The sequence below is a fragment of the Gobius niger genome, assembly GCF_951799975.1.
Source record: "Gobius niger genome assembly, chromosome: 19".
In the NCBI taxonomy this organism is placed as follows: Eukaryota; Metazoa; Chordata; class Actinopteri; order Gobiiformes; family Gobiidae; genus Gobius; species Gobius niger.
In genome coordinates, this window is record NC_136870.1 from 13,434,252 (window position 1) to 13,462,103 (window position 27,852).

The following is a 27,852-nucleotide window of genomic DNA, read 5'->3' on the forward strand; positions in this document are numbered from 1 at the left end:
CGGCCAACTGGACAGTAATATAAATATCGTTATCACTTTGACTTGTTGCTGTTGCTGGGCTGCTACGACACCCACCAAAGAGCTGCTCCTGCGTTTTTAGATAGTACCAGTGTGCATATTTACTCTATATTTAGACTTGAATCAAAACGATTCAGCAAAACATCCTCGCTAGTCTATTGGCAAAAGTGTGACTTATGCTCCAAAGCACCATATTCAAACTACTATGTTGTTCCCTGCTAGATTTATGTCTCTATTAGCTATGTCTTTCAAATGCGGCGAGCCCACAACAATGACAGAGAGGAGCGCATTAGCGGTATGAAAATAAAACTTTGAAAAACGACATATCGCGTGGCTGTATGTCACTGACGTGGCTTTGCAGGCTTTTATATTGATCCGCGCTCGTGGTCTTGTGGTAATTGTACTCCTCTGTTTTTTTTCCCTGGTAGTTTTAAATGCGCCACACATACACACATCCCTCCCTATACGTGCATCCCTCCCACTACCGTAAGTCTTGTAGCTGTGGAAAACCGATAAAGCTGAAGCACTTGTGTTCCTTCCGCCCGACAGCAGCCCCCTTTTGCATGTCACTGTAATGTAATCTAAATTAAAATGAAACTCTCTCTAGTAATTGCTTTTCTGACAGAGGTGATGGTACTTTTAAATAGAATGTGGTTTGCCAAGCCCCACTCAGATTAGGCGCTGGTGCTCTCGAAAAAATCTCAGAATGTAGATATTATAACGTCTGCCAGATGTAATTTGATGACGGGAAAATCTATCTGCACAGATTTCAAACCGGGGAAGGTTTAGTTTAGCACAAGACAAATGAACACTTTGATGAAAGGTCAGAGAGGTGTGGGCTTCTCAACAGATTCACAAACAAAAGTCAAATGTGTCTGATGTTGATTATTTTTAATGATTATTCTTCAATTATCTTCAATTATTAATGTAAAATAAACAGAGATTTAGTTGCAAAACTGTTTATAAAAAGGGGTAGATGTTCAAAAATTAGTTTGCTCTTTTACCCGTGGGTGCTGAGGGACAAGGTTGTCTTTTCTGTGCTTATTTCATGTTCATATTGCCTGCAATACACAAACCATCCACCAGGGAGTGCTGCATCACCCTCAGCACCCTGGGTTCTCACAGCCTTGCTACAAGTGGAGTGGAGATCTTCTGAGTGGATTTAAGATAGACATTTGAAAATTATATCACTATCAATCAAGTTTACTACACACTACTAGACCAACTTTTGATATTTACAACTCCTCTTTGTTTCGCACAAACCTGTCATTCACTAACAATGCAGAACAGAATGTAATGAGCAGTGGGAATTCAGTCATCATAGCCATAACCAGAGAATTATTCTTTCTAATTGAATCAGTCAATTAAGTGTGTCAGGTATGTTTACACACAGATGCTTATGTCAAACAAAGTTTACAAGTGTTACAGCTTTATGTTCTGTGGCCTCAAGGATTATCAACAAATGTCAGATTTTATTGCCGGCTAGTAATGATCCTCAGCGAGTCTCTTAGCAACTAAAACTAATGGGCTGAAAATATAATGAGCATTGCTGCAGTAATAACAAGGTTAAGATTTCCATTTATGACACTAACATAAACAACAGAGCAAAAAGGTTTGTGAATAGCTGTGTTATACAATTGGGGAATAATTCAGCATGACAGACAGTGAAGTAGAAAATGCTCTGTTTCACTTGTTCAAGAGGACATGCTGTATCCATCAGCTTTTTTGAACTTTAAACCACGCAGTATAACAGTGTTCCCTTGTAACTTATTCCATCCATGCAGTTTTGAGTAATCCTCGGGTAATCCTGTTCAATTTAGCCGTTTCTTATTCTACGGTGTCAGCAGTTTGTTTTGTACTTCCTGGATACAATTACAATTACAATTTAAAGCCCATAATTCAACATTATACTGGCTCTGAGCTGTTCTACACTCAAAGTGTGAAGTTGCTGATGCAAACCACGACGTAAATCGAAACTGAATGTTTGTTTTTCCAACAGCTGCCAGCAGGAGGAGCCCTAGTCTAAGTCTTCACCAGCTCAAGCGCCTGTATTTCATTACTCTTTAATGTCATGAAAATGTACTATTTAATCCTTACAAAGACATGATTTAGAATGATAAAATCTAAAATATCAATGAGGTACCCAAAATAATGTTTGTAACTCCTAACTTAAAGCCACACCGCGTAGAATTTTACCAAAAAAATAAAATTGAAATACAAGCTTTTGTTTTATGACAGATATTTTTAGCATTAAAAATATCTCAAAAAGACATGTATTTTTGGTGTGAGCGGCTTCAGCTCTCCTAAGACATGACATAACTTTACCGGGAGTGGGTACGTCTCCAACTCGTTTCCATGGAGACGTGACTAAAGTCAGCAGAATTTGAGGTTTAAACAGGTCTGGTCCTCATCCAAATCCATTCTTTGATCACCCACTGCAGAAATAGCATTTTCTGTGTCGAGCTGGTCATTAGAAAAATGTGTTGTACTGATGGCAACAGTATAGTCCAAAACCATAGAGAAAGTGAATTTCACAGGGGAAGTTCACAGGGGTAAAGAGAAAGGAGCCCATTGTCACATGCACTGGAGATGCACTAAATCATCATGCTCCAGCCTTTTGGAATTATGATGCAAGTTAGGATGAAAAAAAAAAAGTGCAGGGACTGAAAAGAATCTTTAATCCACTTCTTCCCTTGGCTGAGCAGAGAAGCGGGGGTATCCAAAATGTGTGTCTTTGTGTGCTAGCCAGCCAATATCCTGTCTGCCGGCTATTTACCGCGGCCCTAAAAACAACTGGAGGTAAATAGTTAGAATTATCGCTTCCTCACTTCCTCTTCTTTCCAAATCAGTAAATCTAAGTCCTGCACTCTGTCTTAAACATCCACTGGCCCAAAAGAACACCATTAGCCGCATGTCCTAAACTCTTGTTCTTTTACCGAGAACCAAACCAAATTGCCTTCCTACACACTCCCCTGCCTCCAATTAAGCAGCCGGCTATTCCCCCGACCGTGCAACAAAAATCCCAGGAAGCCTCTCCACCTCATTTCCCCAGCTAAGTTTGTAGCCTAGTCTACCTGCAGTACCGATCGGAAGTTCTTTTATTTCTTTTCTGTTTTTTCCCCCCATATACGTGAGTGTCTGAAGTGAGGACTGTTGTGTGCACAGTGGCTTCGGATTGCTCTCTTGAGCGGCTTCTTTGTGGCCGGTCAATAGCGAGACAAAGGATGAGGGTGCCCGATAGATGATTTGTGATCACGAGGTGCACAGGAATTGATTTTTGTAAAGCAAAAAAAAAAAAAAAGCCAATGAGAAAAAGGTCCCTCCTGGGGGGTGTTTTGTTATTAATAATAATGGCACACAGCGTCAAATTTACAGCCCAACATGACAAAATTATAATATTGGAAAGTCTACTTGTTTCTGTAAGTCAAATAATGTGCTTTAAACCAGTGGTTCTCAACTGGTATGTGATCACTTCTTTCACTTCTTTCTTTTCTTTCATCATAAACCTGATACATTTTTGATCGTTCCAATTGCAGACAGAAATTTGTAGCGTGTCACTCAAATAAAAAGTCTCTCAAATACAATATCTTCTCGAAAAACAAACTTTATAACATCTCTCATCTAGGGATGCAACGACCCGATACTGGTATCAGATATCGGAGCCGATACTGGAAAACATATGATATCGGGTATCGGCTACAAGTATCAGATATTGAATCGATACCAGTTTTGGCTCTCAACACCTTAAAACACATCTTTATCCAACTAAATCTATGTGAATATGGGCATGCTGCATATCATTTTAAACCGCTGATTTATTTTCAACCCCCATAAATGCATTTTTGATTGCCGCACTAGCAATAGCATGCTAAAGCTAGCAGGTGCATGCTAATGCTAACCTAATCTAATCAAGGCTGGGTGAGAAGAAGCCTAATACAATAAACTAAGCATACATTTTTATTTGGTCGCTTTTTTTTATGTGTGTTTGTTTGTTTTTTGGATAACTGCACAATATTATATAATATTATACTACAAAAGCATAAAAAAACTGCTGAAGCCACGTTTTTGAATTTAGTTTAAGAAATACCTGATCTCACATAATGTAATGATCAGATCACTTCATGTGAGTTGCTTATAATCACCTAAAGCCTGTCATATACCCAAGGATAATGAGTGTAGAAAAGTCCTGTGATCCTTGTTTAATGTTTATCCAGCCTGATGATTGATCTGTAACATCATGACAATAAAGTATGACTTTATTTATCTTAAAATGGAGAAGAGAGTCAATAAAAAATTTCACTCTGAGAATGCCACATTTAAGAAAGTCTCTTGGTGTCGGTAAATATCGGCAGATACTCAAACCACAGTATCGGTATCGGTAGCAAAAAAGCTGGATCGATGCATCTCTGCTTAGCTGTTCACCTGTTGATTTAGCAGATGATTGTATTGTTTCTCCGTCTCCTCTTTGAGTTTTATTGGTCCTTTTTCTATATCTTTGAACTCAGGCAAGCTGCCATGTTGGACGGATGATGCGTTTCTCTTGGTTGGTTCAATCACAGCCATCGGAACTCAGATAATGCCGGCTCCCAGACACGTCTTTGTAAAGAATTTGAATAGCATGAAGTCTGGTTGGCCACACCCGGGCCCGACCAGTCGAGAACCATTGCTGTAAGGACTGCTGTGTAAAATTATTCGTTGTCAAGAGTGGATTGATTTGAATACATATAGAATGAGGGCGACCCCTCTTCCCTGACTTCCCTGACTTCAATACTCCTACATCCATGTGTGTGTTTGAGCCTATACGTTATTACATGGATGATCTACCAAACCCTTGTAATCTGAGCAAATGCTAGACCGCCCCAACATAGATCCTCTTGTTTGCGCTCCCCATCGAAGCTACAGCCTGTCTTACGCACAAAGGACACCCATACAGGCTGCGGTTTTGCAATTGAAAAGTACAAACAACTTTCACGGTGAGAATGACGCACTCGTTTTTTTTGTCATGCACTGGCCTGTTGCCCGAGTTATAAATAATAGTGTGAATTGGTGAAATGACCAAAGCAAAGATTCACATTCATTAGATCCCGCTTTCATTGCCTTGTGTGTGAGACCCCGTTTTGTGACTGATAACGTCAAGTCAACACAAGTGAAGTTTTCGCTAACTCCTGGCGCAAAAGGAGTAACTCTATAAGGCACAGTGCATTTGTAAAAGCCACAGCTCTCACGGGAAAGGCTACAGGCTCCAATTTCTTTTCCGCGTATACCTCTGACTTTAGCTGTATTTTTAAACTACAACACACAACTGTCACGGGGATTCGCGGAAGCTCTGGGGGGAACATGTGATGAACAAAAAGGAAGCGGAAAACTTTCTTTTGCTCTTTGCTCGGGGTGACTATTCAGATTAAAGGCCATAAAGCACTTTCTTTTATTCATGTTCAGCGCATAGGGTTACCTGGGCAGGGATAATGATGCTAACGCAGCACTTTGTTTCATTGATCTAATATTTGTTCATGACTTAATTATAAGGGATTGTTCATTAATTAATGTATAGCCAGAGGAGCAGGATCAGACATTAAGGTTTAGCAAGCAACACTCCACTAATGAAGGATGAGATTTTGGTGTTTGTTACCTCTGAACTAAAACCTATTACTTTTGAATACTTTACTATTTTGTTTTGTGATCCAATGCTCTCAAGGCCAGGTTTAGCCCGGTAAACATGAAGCCACTGTATCTTTAAAGAGGAAGATATTTAACTATTTCTTTATTGTTATATATTGCTTTCTATTGGTAAAACGCTTCCTTCTGTATATCTTTATTGTTGTTGTTTTAGATATAACACTGAAGAGACCATCAGTGGACCTGAACCATTCGGTACTCAATCTGCGTTTGTTAGCATGCCCTTTATTTCTTCTTTTTTTTTTTTTGCTTGGGTAATTCCTCCTCCCAACAGAGAGACATAAATGAGACACTAACAGATCAGTCTTCACTTGTCAAGTGCCTTTTCCATCAAACTTTGTTTCTAGTTATAAAACGTGAAATCAATGCCATACAAGCCAATTATACGTCCACTTTAAAGCAGAACGAAGTAACTTGTTTACCTTAATAAATCCTTTTCGTCGTCCCTCCGGGGGTAATACAAGTGTTAATGGAATGATTGGGGGGGGGTCTTTCATCTCCCCCTGGAGCAGCAATACACACTAATGGAATCACGAAGGAGAAGCTAACAGGCTAACGGGCAAAGCTAACTGCCGGCTATTGCCACTTTAACAGTATACAGCCAAGTTTGAGAGGAAAAAAAAAAAATTGGGTTGTGGCAAAATGTACAATATCCCTCTCTCCCTTTGTCTTTTCTGTCAGTATTTACTCTGCTTTAACACTTTGCAACGTTTTTTGGGTAGTTGTTAAAATAAAATTGCCTTCATGATCTAGTGCAGGGGTCACCAACGTGGTGCCCACGGGCACCCAGGGGCCCTTTGGGGCATGTCCAGTAGCCCTTGGGACTTTTTCTAAAGTGTAAAACACTTCATTTTCTTGAATCTAATTCTTAAAATTACAGTTATTTCGGTTCTTGTGACTCAGTATGAGTTTAAAATAAAGCTATTTTAATATAATATGGGGTCAATATCCTATAAGTGAACAGTGTACGTTTAAGTCTTTAGGATTTGTTTTTAACTGGTAGCCCTCGAACAACTTAATACTCTTTAAGTAGCCCTCAGCTGAAATAAGGTTGGTGACCCTTGATCTAGTGGAATAAAATAGGCCTTTTAACTCAAGTAATATTATTCTACAGTACTCATCCAGAGCTTATACTAGATATAACAACTTAACAATACTAAATCAACTTTTTTTGTATTTTTATATTGTATTATACAACAAAACAACATAAAATAGGTATAAAAACTAAATCTCATACAATCAAGTGCTTAAATTGATCCATCAACTTCCATATACAGTATGTTTATATTGCGACTACAGTATTTGCTCCATGAACAAACAAGTGTAAAAATCTGCCTCACGTCCCCTCGGCCTCTCGGAGCTTACATTTAGCAGTGATTAGCAGTCCTGTGTTGTATTCTAACCCATCTCTGTTAGGGATTAGAGTAATTATTTTTAATCTTTCCCGATAAGCGTTGTAATACTGTGAGTGGCGATGAACAGGAGGCGAGTGAAAACCTACTGGGATCCGACAAGATAGCGTCCGTCTTGGGGACAAACTGGTCACAGCGCAGTCCGTGGTAGCCCTCCTTACACCTGCGAGACAGAAACACAGTAGAGATTAGAAGGGGGGGGGAGAGGAAAAAGTGCAAGACCACAAGCCAAACTATCAAGACTTTGCCAGATAAGGGGAGTCGAGTGCAGCCGGGGATTGTGGGGTAAGGGCTTGCTGGACTGCGATACTCTAAAATCGTCGAGTGGGAGGGACTAAGGACTGGGGGGAAGATGGTTTTGGTGGCGGCTGCAGCCACGCTGATAGCGCATGATGGACAGGAATGCCAGGTCCCCGGTGCAACCAAACACTGGGATAGTGAGGGAGGACTTGGAAGACGCTTGAAAACCCCAAGCCGCCGTACTTGTTTGGAACAAAGTCTTGGCACGATCGGGCTATTTGCCTTGGTCGTCAACAAAACAAATATCCCTGCAATGTTGATGCGCGTTGATCCCCAACAACTGTCACCATAAACACATCTCCACAGAAACAGTGACAGAGTATATCATAGAAAATTCCGACAATTTTTGGGGTCTGAGCATAATAACAACATAATGTCTGTTTTATTGAGATCTAGCATTCGGTTTGCTTCAACCCATGTCTAGACTTTTCGACGGACTGCGATCGCTCCTAGTTCAAAGGGAATAATGGTGTTTTTATTTCTACGTTTTTTTTTCTACAGCGGGCTTAGCGTGCGCGTGTCGAGGAGGCAGCTCTTTGAAGACTTCGGGGAGACAATGTGGGGGGTATTTGCTTTGATGCGTCTGTTTCAACATAAACTAGAACATGAGTGAATGATATGTCGGAGCGGCGTGGGCTTTTCTCTCTGTGGACCGCGTCACATTCACGCACTGAAGGTAGACCTCAAAGGGGGTTTATACTCTTGCAAAGCTGTCCATATCTGTCCAGGGCATTTCTGTATACCGTACGTATATGCTGTACAGGTGGAGAGGAGCATCCATGGGTTTGCTCGTGTTTTTTTTTTGCTTTGAAGCGGAAACAATCTTAATTTACATTACAGACTTGCTTATTGTACTCTTTCCTCTTACCATTTTGCTCATAGACATACAGTATATGAAAAAAACAACAACACCCCTTTGAACAGCATAGACAGAGGGCGATTCAAAGCATTCTCAGCCATTCAGTGTATCTTGCATCCTGTCAAGCTGCGGGGCGTAACTGTTTTTAAAGGGCCATTTTGTGTAATGTTGCCGTCGAATTTTCCCTTTTCATTGTTTTAAAATGGTAATGACTCATTACTGTTCGTCTGATGGTTGAAAATTCCTTTGAACTCAGCAAATCCCCCAAATCTCATCTGCATCATTTCACAACGTAAGCATTAAGAAAAACACAAAAACGTGTCTGGGCTCGGAGAACTGAAGAATTAAATCATCCTGAAAAAAAACACACACTGTAATACCTGACACCGGTTTGACTTTGCTTTTAATACCTTACCATGCTGGAGCTTTTATTTTGTTATTACACATCTCAGTGGCTTTTATTGTATCTGACATCAAGTCCTATACACTTCTGGTCTGCAATTTAGAGGCACTCTCAAATTACACCTTCTATATTGCATTTATTGTTTTGACGTTTAATCATGCTCGGAAGCCAAGTCCAAACCGATTCGGACTTATACCCGTACCTAAACTACTTGTCAGTGTGTAGAAAATTAGAATTACAACCCAACTTTCTAAAGCACATGGCCTATTGTGCAATTTTTTTAGTGGTAGGGAAAACCGTAGCACCTGGAGGAAACCAAGCAGATGTCATGCCATAGTGCACAAGTGCCAGCCACCGCGTCACTTTGCCGCTGTAGTGTTTTTGAGGCTAGATAACAATTTGTTGCCAGCACAGAGCGTAAAACGAGTGGTCCTCATGCCGCATACGTTACATACACTTCCCAAGATGCAAGAAGAAAGAAATAGACGTTTTTACAAAGGCAAATGAAAGGAAAATCGCAACGCACAATGACTTGGATTAGTAACTTCTGATTACTGGTTTGGAAATAGTAACGCGGTGACTCTGACTCTGAAAAAAGTGGTCAGATTAGTACATTTCGCTGGGAGCCAAAATATATCGGCAGTGTAAAGCTCCATTAAAATATGTTTTTATTGAGAAAATACAATTGAGGAGCCTCACAGGACTGCAGTCTAAAAGCAGTGTCCAAAGTTTCTTATAAACTGCACTCGTTATTCATTCACTCAACACTTGGTGGTGGTAAGACTGTCCATTTACCACGTGGCTATAATGTGTTGTTTATATCCTCATCTCGTATTATGTCAGTGCCCTCTGCTGGACACGTGTGTTTTTTCTTTTTTTTCTTTTTTTTTACATACTTTGGAAATTTGTGCCCTACAAGACAAATTGAATCATCGCTGTAAGTGGCCCGCAGGCCGCCTGTTGGAGACCCCTGGATTAGAGTAAGGTGCTGACACGTTACAAGCATCACTGCAGTAGAAGGACAGCGGTGCTCATTCTCCAACAGATTGCAGCTACACTGAATGTTACAGGAGCACATTCATACAACACTCAATACAGCTAAAACAGCTCATCTGTGAAAGATAACATTATGTCATTCATGTCAATGCTCCACAGCTCATGTTGCACAGCATAATCTTTATCTATCCCACCCATTTGTATATACATTTCTTAATGCACTGCCTTTTTTTTTCTACAGTCTCTTTTTCCAATTATTAGTGTGTAACCTATTGTTAGTCGGCCTTTCCAGATCAAAATGCCAAAAGGAGAATACGTTACAATATTATCATCCCTCCTTAAGATGTCGGAGCAAGATCAGCCTCCTAATTGTTTTCCCCCCACAAAATGTAACCTTTACGCTCCGTTGGAAAATCAAATGATCCTAAAAGACGGCACAAATGAAAGTGAAATTGCCGCTTTGAGATTTAAATGTGGAACAATATCTGCGATTCATAGCCCATTAACTCTGAGCCGGTCCCTCCGAGTCAAATGGGATATGCAAAAAAAAAAAGAACATGCTACAGCTCATGACGTGGAAAGCACGGAACCACAATGGCTAATGCAAATAGATGAGATTAATTACAAAACCAGCGCACGCCTCTGTCTGCGAGGAACAGAGTCAGGCCACAGTGGGAGCCCGGATTAATCTCGCGCTAATCCCACAAGAAGACGCATGGAGTCATCTGACATGAGATATTAAAATTACATTATGTCTTTGACTGGCTATTAACTTGCTAATGGAAGCTCTGGTAAACAAAGAGACACCCCAAGATACAGTATGACATTGTGGGCCATTACGATATAACTAACATGTTTGTATTGATTTGTTTCTGACTGTTGGTTTGCCCGGTTGAAAGAAAGTAATTAGCGATTGCACAAACTAATCATTTTCGGTGTTGACTTGCCAGTTATTTGTTTGTTTGGAATTGAGAAATGAATGCCGGAATTCTGTTTTTACCAAATAAATGGCAGATATTGTCTGATGATGGACAAATAATATTCTGTGCCAGTGCAAGATAAGACCTTTTTTTTTTTCATTTTTAATTCCTTGTGACTACTGTGATATACAAGGTTCAGTGCATTTATGTTTCAATTGCAGGACAGGGCCGGCGGGATGATGACAGTCTGAGCTTTCTACTGCTCTCTCTGGGTTAAGTCACATTTTAGATGCATTTCCTGTTTGTCCTTATCGTTTTGAACAGAATCTGCAAAAATGTAGGTAAATAAAGTAAAGCATAAGGACGAAATTCAAGTCATTTTCCTCAGTTTTGTTCAAATATCATCTTGGCTGCAAACCCTCAAGGGTGAACTCCAGAAGCCACGACATGCAAACAATGAGCCTTAGTCTTTTACAAACTGTTTCGCTTTTTGAGAGCTGGTGCTTTGTGTGTTCAAAAAAAACGAGAACTGAATGACTTCTTGTTTTATGCGTCATTTTAATTTGTAAAGCACGAGCTACCCATGCTAAAATGTCCAGTAGAATTTTAAATAGCCTGAATAATTTACAACAGGACCTTTAACCAAACATTAAGAGGGTATTGTGCCTCTAAACAGCCAGTCCCATTTTACTGTGCTTTGAGGAGAACCATTTATTCCCAGCCTGCACACAGAGTACCCATGCAACGCGCCCTCAGCACACCTGCTCATATTTCAAGGTTAACTGTCCACTCCCCGTGCCATTCCCTCCACAGTACCTCTCCTCCTCCTGTGTGCCAGCTTAGACCCCTTATTAACATTCTGCAACGCCAACCCAAAGAAAACAAAATGTCTGTCTGTTTACGCCTTTGTTTTTTTCTTATTTCTCTCCATCTTTCTCTCTCTTCCTCCCTCGCTGCCTATTGATGGGGAACCTCAATGAGATGCTTTGTATTGTGTTTGTAAGAGCATGAAGTCAAAGAGACGATAAACAATCTGCGATAACGATGTGATTGGAGCACATGTTTTGACTTTGTCCCCCATAGGATTGATATAGTGAAAGTCCTGGTGGCTGTGTGCATGTTCAGCGATGTGTGCGTCAATAGGAAAAAGGCCTTTAAGTGTTCCAGATGTCACGTACAGACTGATATGACAACAGAGTTTATACTAGATCCTAAAGGCAATTGTTGTACCATATACTGGGATGGATACAGTATGTTTATTTTTATTTTGAAATTTCATTTTCGATTTCAATTAAACTAAACAATTACACAAATAGCATAATCAAATTTTATTTATTTATTTAATTATTCAAAAAGACAAACAAAAACAAAAACACTACGTAACAATTCCAACAGTCACAATACATTTGACAAACTAACACCAAGACAGGATTACACGTTTACATGCGCAGGTGTGAGGGCTGGCCAGCAGGGGGCAGGTGTGAAACACAGACCTCTCTTCAATCGAGGCAAACTTGAAATCATTTGTACTTTTCTGACTGTTAAGAAAACAGAAATTAATTGATTAATAAATTAATTAATTAAAGATAGACTTTTTTCTTAAAGGCAACAAATAATTGTTTGAATAATCGTGATTTCAATTATCGTGATTATATATTTTTTTCAATAGTCGATTAGCCCTATGTAAACTATAAAATAAAATCTGGTAATAGTAAATGCATAAATTATTTATCCATGTAAACTCGGTACTGGAAAGATTCTGTTCCTGTATTTTGGTACTACAGTCGTATATTTAAACTGAACGATCCCATTGATTGGTTGTTTGTTTCACTGCTGGCTGTTTGCATATATATGCGCACAGATGTTATAAGCATATGTTAAGTTTAAGTCACCATAGACAGTGCAGGGAGCAGCGACTATGGCAGAAGGGCGGGGGACTGTGCCTCAAAGCTAATCACCATCCAGATAGTTAATTAGTGCGAGAAAAATGGGGGCTGGCTCTAGTAGGAAGGGAGGAGGAGACATTAGTGGAAGAGACAGGGGAAGTCGATGAAACTGCATTTACCTCTGTGCACTCCCGGGAGTGCACAACATGTGCTAGGACATCACATTTGGGAAATAAGCTCACATGGAGGGTTCTTTATGGGGTAGTAGTAGTAGTAGTAGTCAGGAGATGAACCCAAGTAAAAACGAAAAGGCTGCATTACAATGTGTTTACTGCAGGATAAGATTCCCTGTTCAATACAACATTTGATAACAACCATTGTGTGACAACAGCCAGTGTTGTGCCAGAGGTATTATATTATGGGACAGTGAGTTTGAATGTTGCAGGTCAATTCTAGATGATCACGTTAAGTTTGTTAAAAATATGAATGTGAAAAAATAATGGAAGTAGGCTAAATAAATCCCTAAATGTGCTTTAACAAAACATGCACAAGCTTATACAATTTGATGAAATACTGCTTAAATAAATCCAGAGCTGTTCACTGTCTCCTGGAAGCCCCTGAATAAATTGTCTTCTCCCTACAATTATCTGTGTGAACAATGCATTTTACCCATCTCTTCACATGTTAATCCAAACCTACAGTTTACTGAGCAGCTTGAAATAAGGTTGGTGATTTCCTCTGTTAACGCCCTCATTTTTCTGACATCAATGAGTGTAGATTATATTGCGGTGCACACCTCTTTTAATGTCACACACTGCAAAGCAACAGCTGGACTAGGTGATCTTAAGCACTACAGAGAGGGAAATTACCTCTCATTTCCATAACTTGACCTATAAGTCAGGCATAATAATGCCGATATGCAAAGGAAGCGCAGGTGCAATGTGGTATAGTGTTAATTTCTAATTATATATATTCATAAATCATTAAAAAAAATCCATTGAGAGTGTGGTGAGTATTCAGTTTGCTCATCTCAGAAATGCCACAGCTGTCATATGTCAGCTCCAGGAAGCAGTGCAGTGTGTAAGAATACTAGGGCTGCACAATATGAGAAAAAGAGTGATACTTGATTACTGTCTTGAAAATTGTGATATCAACAGACTTAATATTTTTTTAACTTTGCATGTAAAGTCAATCAATCAATCAATCAATCAATCAATCAATCAAGCTTTATTCATAGAACTTATTATATATTTAAAATGTGCAAAGTGCTTCACATAAAGCAACCAGTCAAGAACCCCCTGTGTCCAACTGATATTTGAGGTTAATGTGCTTTGTTTGTCATCATACAGCTGTAAAAGAAATTAGCCCTTTGCATTTGACCCATCCTTCACTGACGCTGGAGCAGCCTGTAAGGAGCATTACCAGGACACATTTGCAGATGTTGAGCCAGGCTGATGGTGAGAATCACCTGGCTGGAGGAATCACCTCTCATGCAGGTTTTTGGTTGATGGGGGAAACTAGAGCACCCGGAGAAAACCCATCGAGACACGGGTAAAGAAAAATGCAAACTCCACACAGGCAGGCCCGTACAGTCTGGGGAATTGAACCCGGGAGCCCATGCCTCTGCAATGAATGAAAAAGCTCAAGAAGGCTGTCCTAAATATAAAAACAGTTTGAAATTAAAAAGCAAATGCCTCTATTATAAATATGTATCTAAAAAAAACAAACAGTTAAAAACACATTGATAAAAAAACGGTTAAAAAGTAAATAACAAAATACTAATACTAAATAACTAAACTCACATCTAGCTTGTTTTTTACAAAGCACAAGGATAAAAAGGATAAAATATTCCCTCCTCTGTTAGTGCTCATAATATTATGCAGAGTATCAACACATCCAAGCAGGAGGGCCTGATTTGAACAGTTTTAATTCTTTTTCTTTCTTTCTTTCTTTCTTTTTTCACACCAGTGGCAAGGTCGTGACTAAAATCCATTTTATGAGTGAGAAAAGTAGACCCCCAGTGATCTATTTCATTTCATAATAGGAGACACTCACACGCAAACATATGAGGCCAGTGCACACTCATAGCGGTGCACACCATGACGGCTTCACACCCCAATATCAAAGCCTAATCAGCGCCTGGCACTTCTCTCATTGTTATTGATGGGCTACGAGGAGAGAATAGACAATGCGTTGGCTGCAATTTGCACAGAAATGTTCCGTGTAAAAGAAGGGGAAAAAAAGAAAAAAAAAGCACTAGACACGACCAAAAATGGCACCATTAAAGACAAGCGCTTTTTATCGCACATCCTAACATAGCCCTATCTCCTTTTAGCAGCAGCGTGCGCCGACAGTGATGGCTGCACAAGATTTATACCTCAAGCAAACTTGATGGATGTCCATAACTCTCCCTGAGTTGTTTTTGTATGCAAATGTTGTGTGTCCAGAAGGATGTGTCCGTGCAAGAAAAGTTTAATGCTAAGAAAGAGGGATGGTCGGCCAGTCAACAGCTGCTAATTAAAGAATGTGTGATATAAACACAGCCAGGGAGCCAGTCAGTAGTGTACAGGCTTAATTGGCGTGGAAACATATGCATTAATAAACCGTTGTATTATAGCATGATGAACGGCGATGGAGGAGCAAACGGGCCCATATGTACGCTCCGCAGTAACAAACGGATGGTCCTTAAGGGGGATGTCTGGGTTTGTGTTTACTTGGAACAACTTAAAACAAGTGTAAGTGTAAAGTCCCCTATACAGTAACTGCTATAATGACCACAACTTGTTTTAATTGACTCTGTGCATAACTTCAAATCATAACAACGCCGCCCAAGAAGTGACTTCCTGTTTCGATCCAGCACACCAAAATAAAAGCGCCGTCTTTTTCATTAGTTCAGAAGTTCATGAGTTCAATTTTCTTTCTGCCTAACTATTAACAGTGTATTTCAGTGTGTGTATTTAATTATATTCTTGTTTCAAGTACCTGCTGAACTAATCAATGAGACGAGCTGTGTGCTTTTATTTTCTCGTGCTAGATCGAAACAGGAAGTCACTTCTTGGGCAGTGTTGTTATTATTTGAACTTATGCACAGAGTCAATTGGGGACTATATTCTCTCAATTTTAGTTCAATCTCACTGTGACACTCTCTGACATAATTTATTCTCTCTGTTACATTTTGAAGCGGACTACCCAATGCCCCAGTTCTAAATGAGTATAGTCTTCCATAGCCTAACTCTGGTGGATAAAACATCCAGTATATAAATGTAACTGTAATCATACATCATTATTTCCCAAATAGCTGAAAATGTTCTTTTAGTGCAGTTTACATCACGCTAAGTGCTGCTGCTTTAACAACATTTTGCACCTTGGGTATTTCGCGGTTACTACTGCTAAGTCTCAATTTGGCTGTGGGGTCATTACGTTTTTATCAGCTAAGTGAATAAGACTGCAATGTTGTGATAAACACCGTATCACAGTCGACTGTCATTGAGAATAAGCACATCAGCGACAAAAAAGGCTCCCAAAAACAAAACAAAACATTTTTCACAGTTGGACAAAAGGCCGCGCCACGGCACAGGATGTCCCGGGCCCGGTGTGTGTGCCCCTATCTCCAAGGCACCGCAAAGTCATTAAGCTCTGTGAGAATGAAGACATTGGTGGCTTGTTTGCCTTGCACATCAATGCGAGACGGGGTGAGCTGGCACGGGGCGCGTGGAGGAGAGCACTCTACATCACCACAGAGCTCCCAAGCTGCAAGTCAGTAACAGGTGCACTTTCAAAGGACTGGAGATAACAGAGTGGAGGAAATAAGCAGGCAGGAGCGGAAATTTGGCTCTGTAAAGTACAATAACATTTGAAAGCTACTTTTTTTTTTTTGTCTTTTGAGGTGGCCCTAGTCTGCCTTTGCTTTATGCCTCATAGCCTTCTTTGGTGCATATTTATCCAGTGTGGGGACTGTCTCAAGAAAGTACATTGGATTGTCATAGCTTACTTAAAGGAACATACTGCGTACCTGTCTGGTCTTTGTGCGTGCCCTCAGTCACGCAAAACGACCAAAGATGTTAGCATTTGGCCTCTCCCAGTATATTCTTATTAGAAGCGACCAAGCTTTTCCACGGACACGCACAGAGACCCGACAGGTACGTATCAACTCGTCTAAGCTCTTGTAAGAACATATCTCAGTATGGAAAAACGGTGGCCTATTCCTTTAAAGTCGACAAATAATTGAGACCGAGTATTAATATTTTTTGTTTTATAGTTTGGAATTCGGTTAGAAAGTTGTGAGAAAAAAGGGGCATGGCCTGGTCAGGATTTTTTGCCTGGAGCTCCCTCTGCAGGCAGCGGTGGGAATGACACAATTTCTGCAAACCACATGCAAGCCACTCCATTGTGCCGTAATGAACACACGTGCACAAAACAGCTCTGAGCGGCTCTGGAGATAAGTCCCTTGAAATCTAGACAGCTCCATACGGATAATGTGGTGAGAGAGACCGGGGTAAAATATTTGAGCAAAGGTTTTGATATACTACCAGTCTCCTATAGAAACCGTTTCAGCATCTTTCATCTTTCAATTTATGTTTCAATTTATATACTGTGTGTAAGTAAGCCCTGGGGCTTACTTACAGATATGAGGACCCCACACTGAAGCAAGCCTTTTAAACGATTACCTACTATGCCACATCATCACATTCACCCACTAGAGATCCAGGCGGTTGATTTGTCTTGTATGACATGCGAGAGCTAAAGGTTGACCTGGAAATGTGGAAATGTTGATTTAAGCTTTCTTAGAAGGAGCAAGTTCCTTTTTAGGCCAAATGAATTAATTATTGATATGCACTTTGGCCATAGTATAATACCTGATATGGTGTAACATTAACCCTAGCGTGTAACCTCCTTGTTGGCAGAGTGTATTAATAGTCGCTCTAACATCTTGCTATTCATTATTTACAGCTTTGCCCTTAAAACTGAGAGGAAGAACAAACAGGCATTTTTCTTTGTATAATTGCAAATGGCTTATCTGTAAATACATGCAAAGAGAAACAGCACAGAGAGAGAGAGAGAGAGAGAGAGGAGATAGCCCTCATGCATCAGGTCTATTTATGAAGATTGCTTGCACTGTTTACAAAAGGTCTAGCTAGCATCATCAGTTAGCGAGTAGGTAAAAACAGCTTTCAGACCACCGTCAAAGCAAGCAATTACTCACTTTAAACCGTGCCCGGCATCTAGTCATGACTAATAACAACTGCACGAGCAATTAAAAATATCTATGGCGACTTCTGTTGCTAAAAGATACGGCTATCTACTCTGCGCATGATGTTTGCCTATGAATATACGGGTGTGGACAAGGGAAAAAGGGTGGTTCTGAGGCGTCATGAGAAAATAGCCTTTCTCAGAAGTCGAGTCAACGCGGAGCACAGTGTCAACATGTATTATAACCAAGGAGACATTATTCTCATGCAGGATTTACGTGTTACTGGAAACATATATGCTTCAAAAGGCAACTGGCTCCAGGGCAGAATAATCAAAAGAGAGGTGACAAAGACGGTTCCGAAAAAGCCTCTATGGGTTTTTAAGTTTACATATTTTTATTTTGAAGGACTTCAAGATTGATTTGTGTGATCTTTCATTCTAGTTAGTCAAGGTTAGTGGCTAATACATTTCACTCATCTTTTCTAGAATAATTGTTTGGTTAGAGATCATGATAAATTATTTTAACTTGTTATTTTATATATTATTTTATGTTTGCATATATTATTTATTTTTTTGGGGTTTGTAAAAGTAAACAGCTAGCTTATGAGCTAAAGACATTTGAGACCTACAAATCTCTTTTTCTGAAACTCTGAAGAGGCACCAAGAGCCCCCCACACCTGCAGTGCAGTGGAGGTATCACAAGACTCAAACAAGGAGGTATCTGGGCAAGACTCACAGCTAATCCACACATGCCTTCCATCCCTACTATTGTTCTGACTAGTAGTGGGCGTTCACTGGAGAACTAAACAGATTATTTGCTAAGCTTTTCCAAGAAGATGGTGAAAGACTGTTGTGGAGTGGAGGGAGCTGCACAGGAGGAAGAGGAAGGAGGAGGAAGAGGAGCTGACCAGTGCAGGACACCACGCTTTGAAAAAGGGACAAACCCAGGAGGCGCTGCACCGTTTCAGAGGATCAGAGGAGCACTGAAGGCAGCCAGCCAGGTTTCTCCCGGCTGCTAGTTCCCTCTACCTCCAAGGTCAGGTTGGCCCACACCCACTATGGCAGCGCGGCTCAGTCGCAGCAGCTTAGGACTAACACCTGAACACTATTTCATTGTATGGTTGTGCAATAACAAATAAAAAACTTACTTAATTTAGCTTCAAAGGTAGACAAGCAATTCGAGTGGTAGTGGCACATAACTGCAACACCAAACATAAAAAAAAGGCTCAGCTACAGATATATTTACCCTCAAAATCTGCACTGACATCTAGAGGAGTCCTTGTTTACCTCTGTGTGTTACTGAGCATCGCCCCTTCTGTGGCTGTAAAAGAGGGATTTCTTTCTGCTACATTTTAAGTGGGTACCTGATTAAATATTTGGAGTGAGATCACCCTGACTACTTTGAAGACGCCAAAGAGCTTATGAGTGCCATCCAAATGCACATCTCCCTGACTCAGTCGGGACATCTGTGCACTTTATTATGTATGAGCCTTTGCGTTGCCAGATACTGTTGGCATTCTTCTCTATCCTTATGACACAAATGATAGATTTAAAGGGGTGTCGGCACTACCTTTACAAAAGACATTACGTGATTATTAAACAGTAATAAAGAAAGATGGTGTGAGGGAGGTGAACGGGCCGCTAGAGCTTTGTCAATGGACTGTATAAGTGCATGTTCAAATGGAAATCATTACATGGTACTCCAGGACTGCTGCCAAAATAATTAAGCTTAACCACTGTTTGAATAGGCTGCTGCAGAGCAAGTTATTATCATTACTGGATTTGGCAAACTGCGGCTAACAGCTACCAAGACGGTGCATGGCGTCCGTGAGTCTCCAAGCTACAGAATGAGCGAGATTGTACTGACTTATTTAGCTCGTAGCAGTAATGCTAAGTGGAGATGTATGTAATGTCATAGACGTGTCCAGATGTACTAAAAAGAAAGTGTTACATGTCTCAGAAGAGTATGTTATGCGGTTATATGGACAGTTCTAATATAGTGACAAGCTTGTAAAAGATAGATGGATTTAAAACATGTTCTTAAGATGTGAAGATAAAGGTGACCTACAACATTCACACTTGCAATGGTCCAGTCCTTAAGCGATTGATTTATTCATGTCGGTGTGAAAGGCAATCGCCCCGGGAGTTCAAGAGCAATTTCTTCTGCAAAAAGTATATGTCATTATTACGAAGCAAACTGACACACCATTCTCCGACGCACAAAGTAAACTATTTCTCCCGCGAGGTACTCTTAACTCAAATACTGACTTTGCTCCTGAGAGGTTGCCCAATAAACACAAATCCGATTCAGAGGCTAGAAATCTTCAACTGAAGTATTTGCTTGGGAATTTTTTTTTTTTTTTTTTTAAAGGGACAGTGAAAATTGACTTCCTGCTTCGATCCAGCACGCCAAAATAAAAGTACACAGCTCGTCTCATTAACTAGTTGAGGAGGTACTTGCAACATTACAAGAATATAATTAAATACACACAATTTAAGTGTTTTGTCTGTTAATAATTCGGCAGAAAGAAAGTTGAACTAATGAACCACTGATCTAATGAATAAGATGGTGCTTTTATTTTAGTGTGCTGGATCGAAACAGGAAGTCACTTCTTGGGTTGTTATGATTTGAACTTATGCACAGAGTCAATAAAAATACAAAGACATGGAGAGGAAAGACATGGAGAGGAGCAACAACAGCCCAGTGTTTCAACAGCCCATAATTACATGAATAAAAGAGAATGCTTCATATTAGCATCATGCTACATGCTATCGCAAGCTTGCGCTAGCTACATATCCATAAAGACCCAATTTAGACTTGACGTTATTTATGTGTGATAAATAAGTTCATATTCCACCAAAAAATCTCTAAAAAGAGAAAGAGAAAATTGTGTTTCCCAAAAGAAAAGGAGGTGCTTTTATTTTGGTGTGCTGAATCGAAACAGGAAGTCACTTTTTGGGCGGCGTTGTTGTGATAAACATCTTCTGCAAACAAATATGCAGATCTGCCAGCTGAACTCTTCCCTTCCCTCTCTCTGCTGCTCTTTATTGAGCCCATAGATTTGGGTTCGAGAGTAATGCAATTGCGCGTGCTTTATGTGTGCACTTTATTTATTTTTACAATAAAGCAAACTGAATCGAACTATATGGCGAGTAAACGGCAGTATATTCTATAACCACACACTCACTACATGCAGACAGAAAATGTCACACTCACAGATATAATACATCTGCCCCCTCTACATCAGAATGTGTCAGATAACCTTCTATAAATAGGGCGGCATATAGGAGAAGCGATACAGTTTCACACAAAGAGAATCGCGCAGCACGATCAACAGAGAGATGCCCCCCGCTGATCCCGACGCCTCGCACAAAGGCACATCTTAATTGCTAATGTGCTGCTGGTTAAAAATTGTTGACAAACATGTAATCATCTTTGGAATAAACATAGTCTAAGCTGTAGCCCTTTTCGTTTCTCATAATAACTTAAGGCTCAAAAGGTTCACACATTTTCAGAAATAGAAAGCCCTAATTAAATTTTCTGCAAGCGAATGTTGTAAATAAAGTCAGAGCTTTGTACTTGTACTTTAGTTATGCCCACCTAAAAATACAAAAAGTACAAAGTATGGCACCAATCAACAGACTCAATAACCCAATACCTGCCCGATAAACCCTTTTCAAAGAGCTTTGACGGCGTAAAAAAAAAAAAAAAAAAAAAAGGCGCTGGAAGTAAATGCCACTGCGGCGTGCAGGATTAGCGTGTGTTTCTTCACCAAACATCAATGACATTAGTTATGCCCGTTTCCCCGCGTCTCTTCTGGGTTTACAAATGTGGATCATGTTTGGAGTATCCGGGGGATGCTGTGCTCTGCGATGCATAACAAAGTGCAGAGGCCCGGCATCTCTCCAGGTGTTGCTGATACACATTCATATCACACAACATCACAGAGGGCAAGTCAGGTTAATGTGAGCCTGCCAAGAGCTGGGGAGGGGGGGAAAATCGAAAAAGAAAGTCTGGACGAACAATGGTTGACTACTAATGAATAAGTATAAACTGGCTAAGTATTATTTTGTTCATTTGCTTCCTTCATTGTATTCGTATGTCACGCTTTAACCGGAAAAAGATGATTTGTCAACTTATTATAGAAAAACACATTTTACAGCCAATGATTTCTGGAGATATTTATTTTTTAATTCATGCAGTCCTTATATTTGATTCTATTTGAAGAGTTTAGTGGTGCTAGGCTAGTGCTAGGCTAGCACATGTCTATGGTAACTAGCAGCCTGCATTAAAAACCTCTTCAAAAAATAGTGGGTAGTCCTCCAAAGGTTGCCATATCTGATTTGTAGAAAGCTCCTTTGTGAATTCCACGTGTAGTAATGGCAGCCGCAGGTAAACAAACTACTGTAGATCCGGTAAGCTAGCAGATCACTCCGCCGCTGCGTAGCTTACAACCAGGAAGCTGGTGCTGCTCAAATGTAAGTTCTTTTAAATGATAAATGGTTATATTTCCAAAAATGATTCAGTCAACAAATACATTAATATGGGTAGCCTAGTGTTATAAGTGTTTTGCCTCAGGTGCACTGTGCTTGTCAGATTGTTTTTAATTCAGGCTACTAGTTACCATAGACATGCACTAGCCTAGCACTAGCCTAGCACAAACTAAACTCTTCAAATATATGGATTGCATGAATAAAAATAAAAAAAAATCTCCAGAAATAAACAAAACTCTGGATAACTAGGAAATGAGGCCCTATGTCAAAAATCCTGACACATCCCTTTAAAATAGTCCTGGTCCCAAACCAAACACTGACAACTCTCTATTCTCGTCCCATCTTCTCCTTGTAGAGAATCTTTACAGTACTGTTCATGGTTTTGTATATTTACATGCGATGGGTTTTCTCAGTAAACAATCTCCAATTTTAGCCATTTTAAAGAGACTAGATGCAAGTTGGTCATTTTTATACTCACTACTGCCACCTCAGGTCTTACGCGTAACTGCAGATCCTATATTAAGCTTGTGCATGGCGGCACTTCGGACCAGAGTTAACAACTTTATGAGTGACAGTGCAGGATTTTAGAGGCAGTTGTGTTGAACAGGTCTGAGCTCATTCTACGCATTAGGACATTACTGGAACATGTAGGGCGAGGAAAATACTTTAACATTTTTAAACTGTATAGTTCCTTTAACTCCTGAGCTGAAGTTACTATTAATGGCAAGGCAAGGCAACTTTATTCATACCGCGCATTTCGTACACAAGGCAACTCAATGCGCCTTGTTAATGGTCAAAATTCACAATAAAATAATTCAATTGAGTGCAATGTGTAAATTTTACTAGTGACTTGGCTCTGCATTGAAAAGTGCACACTGTGCAGCATTAAGTCTACTTGATAGTTATCTTTTTGCAGCTATGACCATACTCAGCAGGAAAAGACTATTTTCAGAATATACCTGAGCAAATTCTAAAGTGCAGAACCCGCAGTCAGGATCAGAAATATGATTTTGCGAATTTAAGAGGCAGCGTGCAGTCTTTTGTGCCCCATGTTTTTGGAAGCCGCTGACATCTGCCTGTACATCCTTAATCCTGTTGGCTACATTCGACATGATTGAGCGGCAAACGCTTTCCAATGGCGCCTCGCACGCACGCTCGCGTGATTACCAGCGCCGCAACATGCGCTATACAAATGTACAGCAGCAGTGAGGGAGGAAGGCTTGCCTGGAGGAGGAAGTGCGTGCTGTGAGCCAACCCCTTCTGGCTCGGCGTCAGTATCAGCTGGAAAAGATGGATTAGGGCTCTCTATAGCTCCACTCATACAGAGTAATAAGGTGAGAGTGTGTGTGTGTGTGTGTGTGTGTGGGGGGGGGGGCTCGTCTTAAAGCCGCTCAGAGCCTTGCGGGTGTCCGGTTTGCTATGTTGCGAGGGCTTTAAAGAACTCGGATAGGGATGTCTGGAACAGCTTACAGCGCTCTCTCTATAACACAGCCCCAAACAAGTGTCTGGAGGGGAAAAGAAGGAGATTGCTCCCATTGTGATCAATCTGAGCGCCGAGCCAAAGCAGGACTGAATGGATGGTCATGTTCTTTTAGCCGGCAGGAAGCATGACGCGAGAGTACTACAGAGAATGACTTCAAAGTGAGCTGCTGATACAATGGCAGGTGTATGTGATATGTCTGAGTGCTCCTTCAAACTGGAGCCACATGACCGCGTCGAAAAGCTTAATTCTGCCACACAGGCACAAGCAAACACATGGAGTCTAATAGATTATAAATGTTTGAGTCAATTACTATATTTAAGGGTTGTTGGAATGTAATGCCTTGGTTGATTTGGTTCTACATCTGACTTGTTCGCATTGCTTTGACTCCATTCACAGGCTGAATGCTAAAGCCTCCATCCGGCCATGAACAACAACAACAAGTAGCACTCGCTAAGGTTTCCCAAAAGTTTGACCCAATAACTTCAGGAAAAAAATAATCAGCCATGCCAATCGCGCCTCTTTTGCCTAAGGGAAATTGCGGCGAGATTGAGCGAGCCGAACAACATTGCATTTATTGCTTTAACAAGGAGAAATAAATACAGGACAAATAGCCTGTAGGTCGGTGCGGTGACGCAGCACAAATCTGGGCCTTGGCTAGTTGAAGCTGACCCCACAAATATAGTCTTTGGCCGGAGAGCGCAAAGCAAAACCCTCCAAAGACTTCTGCAATGGATTTTACATTTAGAAAATGAAAAACGACGCTTTGCTGCAAAGTTACAGTGACAAAACTAATTGGTAGAGAATTGTGCCGGTAGAATAACCTCAAACTATCACTGGGGCTGTCAAGCATATTGATTTCTCGTGGTCACTGATCTATATTACTATACTTTCTGTAAATAAAACAATATTTTATGGTTTACCTATTGACGTGATTTTTGTGCAAGGAAGGTTTTTTTCTTTTGCTTTTTTTTTGCTTTGAGACAGCAGTGAATTGGTATTGATTTCATTGTAATTCAGTTGCTCTTGTTTGGCTGTTATTGCGAGCAGGAGCAGGAGATGCACAAACTGCCAAACGGATGGCAGCGCAGGCTCGGAAATAGATGACCTCTGTAGATTTAATTACCCTTGATACCGCGGCGCCACGATCTGTGGGTGTGCTACTTTTTCATTCATTAGCATACGGCGAAGAAAGGGCTTATTAAAGAGCAAATGTATCAGCTTCAATGGTAAGATGTGGGAGATGAAAGCACCCGAACTTATCATGGTCAAAGATGGAAGATGCCCTTCTGACATGGAGGTCGCACATTTGTGTTCATTCACTATTAACAGTCCAAATAACTAAAAGCACCAAAATCCACCGTGCATGTGGTATAGTGTGTGAGTGGTGTTGGTGGTCGAAAGGGCCGATAGCGCATATTGGCAGTCACTGTTCAATCAATTTACTCCAGGGCAGATGTGACTTTGAGTGTAGTTTAAAGGAATAAGCCACATACTGAGAAATGAAGCCTTGGTGTTAATTCAACCTGGTAGACTAATTTCAGCATCACCGACCTCCAGCCAATGGCCGCTTCCGAAAGGGCCACACCTCCACCTCACGCACCTCCGTAGCAGACATTCATCGCCCTCGGTTCCGCTTTTAAGCCCCAGCAATCATGGGTAGTTTGCTTCCCAGCTGCGCTGCGACCCACCTCCGCCCCATCTCCGTCTCTTCCATCCACGGCTTCTACCTGCTGCATCTTCACGGGTCTTCCATACCACCACCATTGTAACTTCACGCCAGTTTGGAGCTATAGGAATATGCTGGGAGAGGCTAAATGCTAACAACGTCTATGTTCTATTTGCGTGACTGAGGGCACACACAGAGACCTGACAGGTACACATCAACTCGTCTAAGCTCATGTAAGAACATATCTCAGTATGTAAAAAAACGGTGGCCTGTTCCTTTAACATCACAGAGTGAGGGGAGCCAATGAATAAGGACTGCAGTGTAGTGCTTGGAGTAGCCTAGCTTCTGAACCGTGTACACAAATACATACAACAGTATCTCGAAATGATGGGGATATATAAGTCACAAAACTTTTTTCAGAGTTTTTGAATAATTTATAGGTGAAAAAAAAAGTTCAAATTCTAATTCCGCCTTATTTTTTGCAGTTCAAAGCTCAATAAATCAGTAATTGTATTAATAGGTCCCTCAGAAAAAAACAACAACAACATTTTGAAGGTTTTTTTTGCACAAGACTTGAATATTAAATTGGACAAATAAGTACTGGACTGGAAAGTTTTGGAGCCTTGCCTCAAATTGAAACGATCTCTCCGCTTCACCCACTGGGATCCACGTAGAGGATAATCTCCAAAGAGAGCCGAATTGGAAATCTCACGGAGAAGTGCATCAATGTCACGAGTTGCGTTCATTTCCGATGATGATGATGCTCGCCAATTAGATTCGGCCGTGCTCAACAAATCACGCTGGTGCAGGGCAACATTTCGCAACTCAATAGCCGGCTGACATGTACTGATAGCATTGTCAACAGAGTGAGCGGTGAGCCTAACGTGAGGCGAGGGAGAGTTATTACAGGGCCATCATCTGTTTATGTGTCGAGGCAGGTGCTCTGTCCGAGGAAATTGTGCAATCAGGAGTGAACGCACGTGTGAACAAAATCATTTATATGCCAAACAAATAACCAGTGAGGGTTCGGTTGATTTATTTGCATAGATTTTGATCAAAACTGGATGTTGCCTTGCTAACAAACATCCCACTGTCCTTTATATTATTTTTTGACTATACTTCCCAAGACAATTACAAAAACAAAGGGAGATTCATGCATTGTCATTCCTGTACTCACACAAAGCAAATTTCCTATTTCTCATTATGGGTTTACTACATTTTTATGCTGCAATTTCCATAAATGGCCCTGAAACACAACTTTCAATTATATAGATTCACATTGTAAAGCACAACAAAGCAGATTTGGATTACTTCCACTCTGCGCTGAATCAGAGAACTCTCGAAAAATTAAATCCTTTTAGGCAGGAACAAACATATACGTTATTGTCTGCATAGAAACGCTGTCCATTTTTCAACCTCCCCGACATTAAATCTCTAGACCTTGAGCGGATGTTTCAAATGTTTTAACAGAAATTGCATAAGTAACATCCAACGCGCTTGAATAATCAGTGTGCTCTCTGCGCTTACGAAATCAAAGCGTGAAAATTGTCCAGCATTTTTCGACAACTTTCTTGGATGTAAACTTTTGGAAACATCACTTGATTTCAGCAGAAGTCGGGTATTACTGCTACTCACACTTTTTACAGCTATTTTGTCTCGCATTTTCAGTCACTAATCACTCGCTCTGACTGGCCTACAATTTAAAGAATGTGCTTCATCTAACAATTCACTTTTGGCTTCATTCATACTTTGGGCCCATAGGCTTCATTGGACAGGACAGTGTAGAGCAGGGGTCTCCAACAGGGGGCCTGCGGGACACTTCCGGCCCGTGAGATGATTCAATCCGGCCCCTCACTTGTAGAGCACAAATTCCTGAGTAGGCCAAAAAAAAAAAAGTCTCTAGCCCTTTGCGGAGTTATGAATTTTTAAAGAAATCACCAGAATGCTCACTCCAGCCACTAGGGGGCAGACTAAATAAATAAAGGAAATAATTCCACACCAGCAGAGGGCACTGACATAATTAGAGACAATGGGCGAGGAACGTGCTTCTCTCTGGTCCTTATGGCAGGGACCAGGGGCGACTTCAAGAGACACTTGGAAGCATTGATTCTAATGGGACTTCAAACATCCCGAGAACGGCTTAAAAGTCTGGCTCCAAAGAGTTTTTCTTTTTCTAAAAATCGCTATGACCCATATGACAACGCTGGGGTAGGTGAAATAATTTTAACCACGCTATTTTTTGTTTAAAAGCCCGAAAATAGGAAGCATTTTGACTGGCTCCAGAGCCTGTCAATCAAGCTCTGGAGCTCTGTGGAGGCTCTGCCCACCCTGCGAGCACAGGGCTTCCCGCCTTTTTGCCCTTTTAAAGAACAGGCTTCGTAGGAGGAGATAGAGCGGCTGTTAAGTTTCACACACGACTCAGGAACCTTTACAAGGAATGGGGCTGAATGGGACACACTCATCTTTATTATATTATATCTATGATTAGAGATCACGATACAAACAACACATTATAGCCACGTGGTAAATGGACCGTCTGCCATTTACCA

General features: G+C 40.7%; 1 protein-coding gene across 2 annotated transcripts in view; it reads right to left on the reverse strand.

Annotated features, from left to right (window-relative positions):
- The window catches only part of nrg3b (neuregulin 3b), a 250,922-nt gene that overhangs the window by 40,934 nt on the left and 182,136 nt on the right, over window positions 1–27,852 (reverse strand). For both annotated transcript variants that reach the window (XM_079577588.1, XM_079577587.1), the window contains exon 3: window positions 7,196–7,269. In XM_079577588.1, the coding sequence (XP_079433714.1) occupies window positions 7,196–7,269 (74 nt within the window). The remainder of the gene's footprint in view (window positions 1–7,195; window positions 7,270–27,852) is intronic.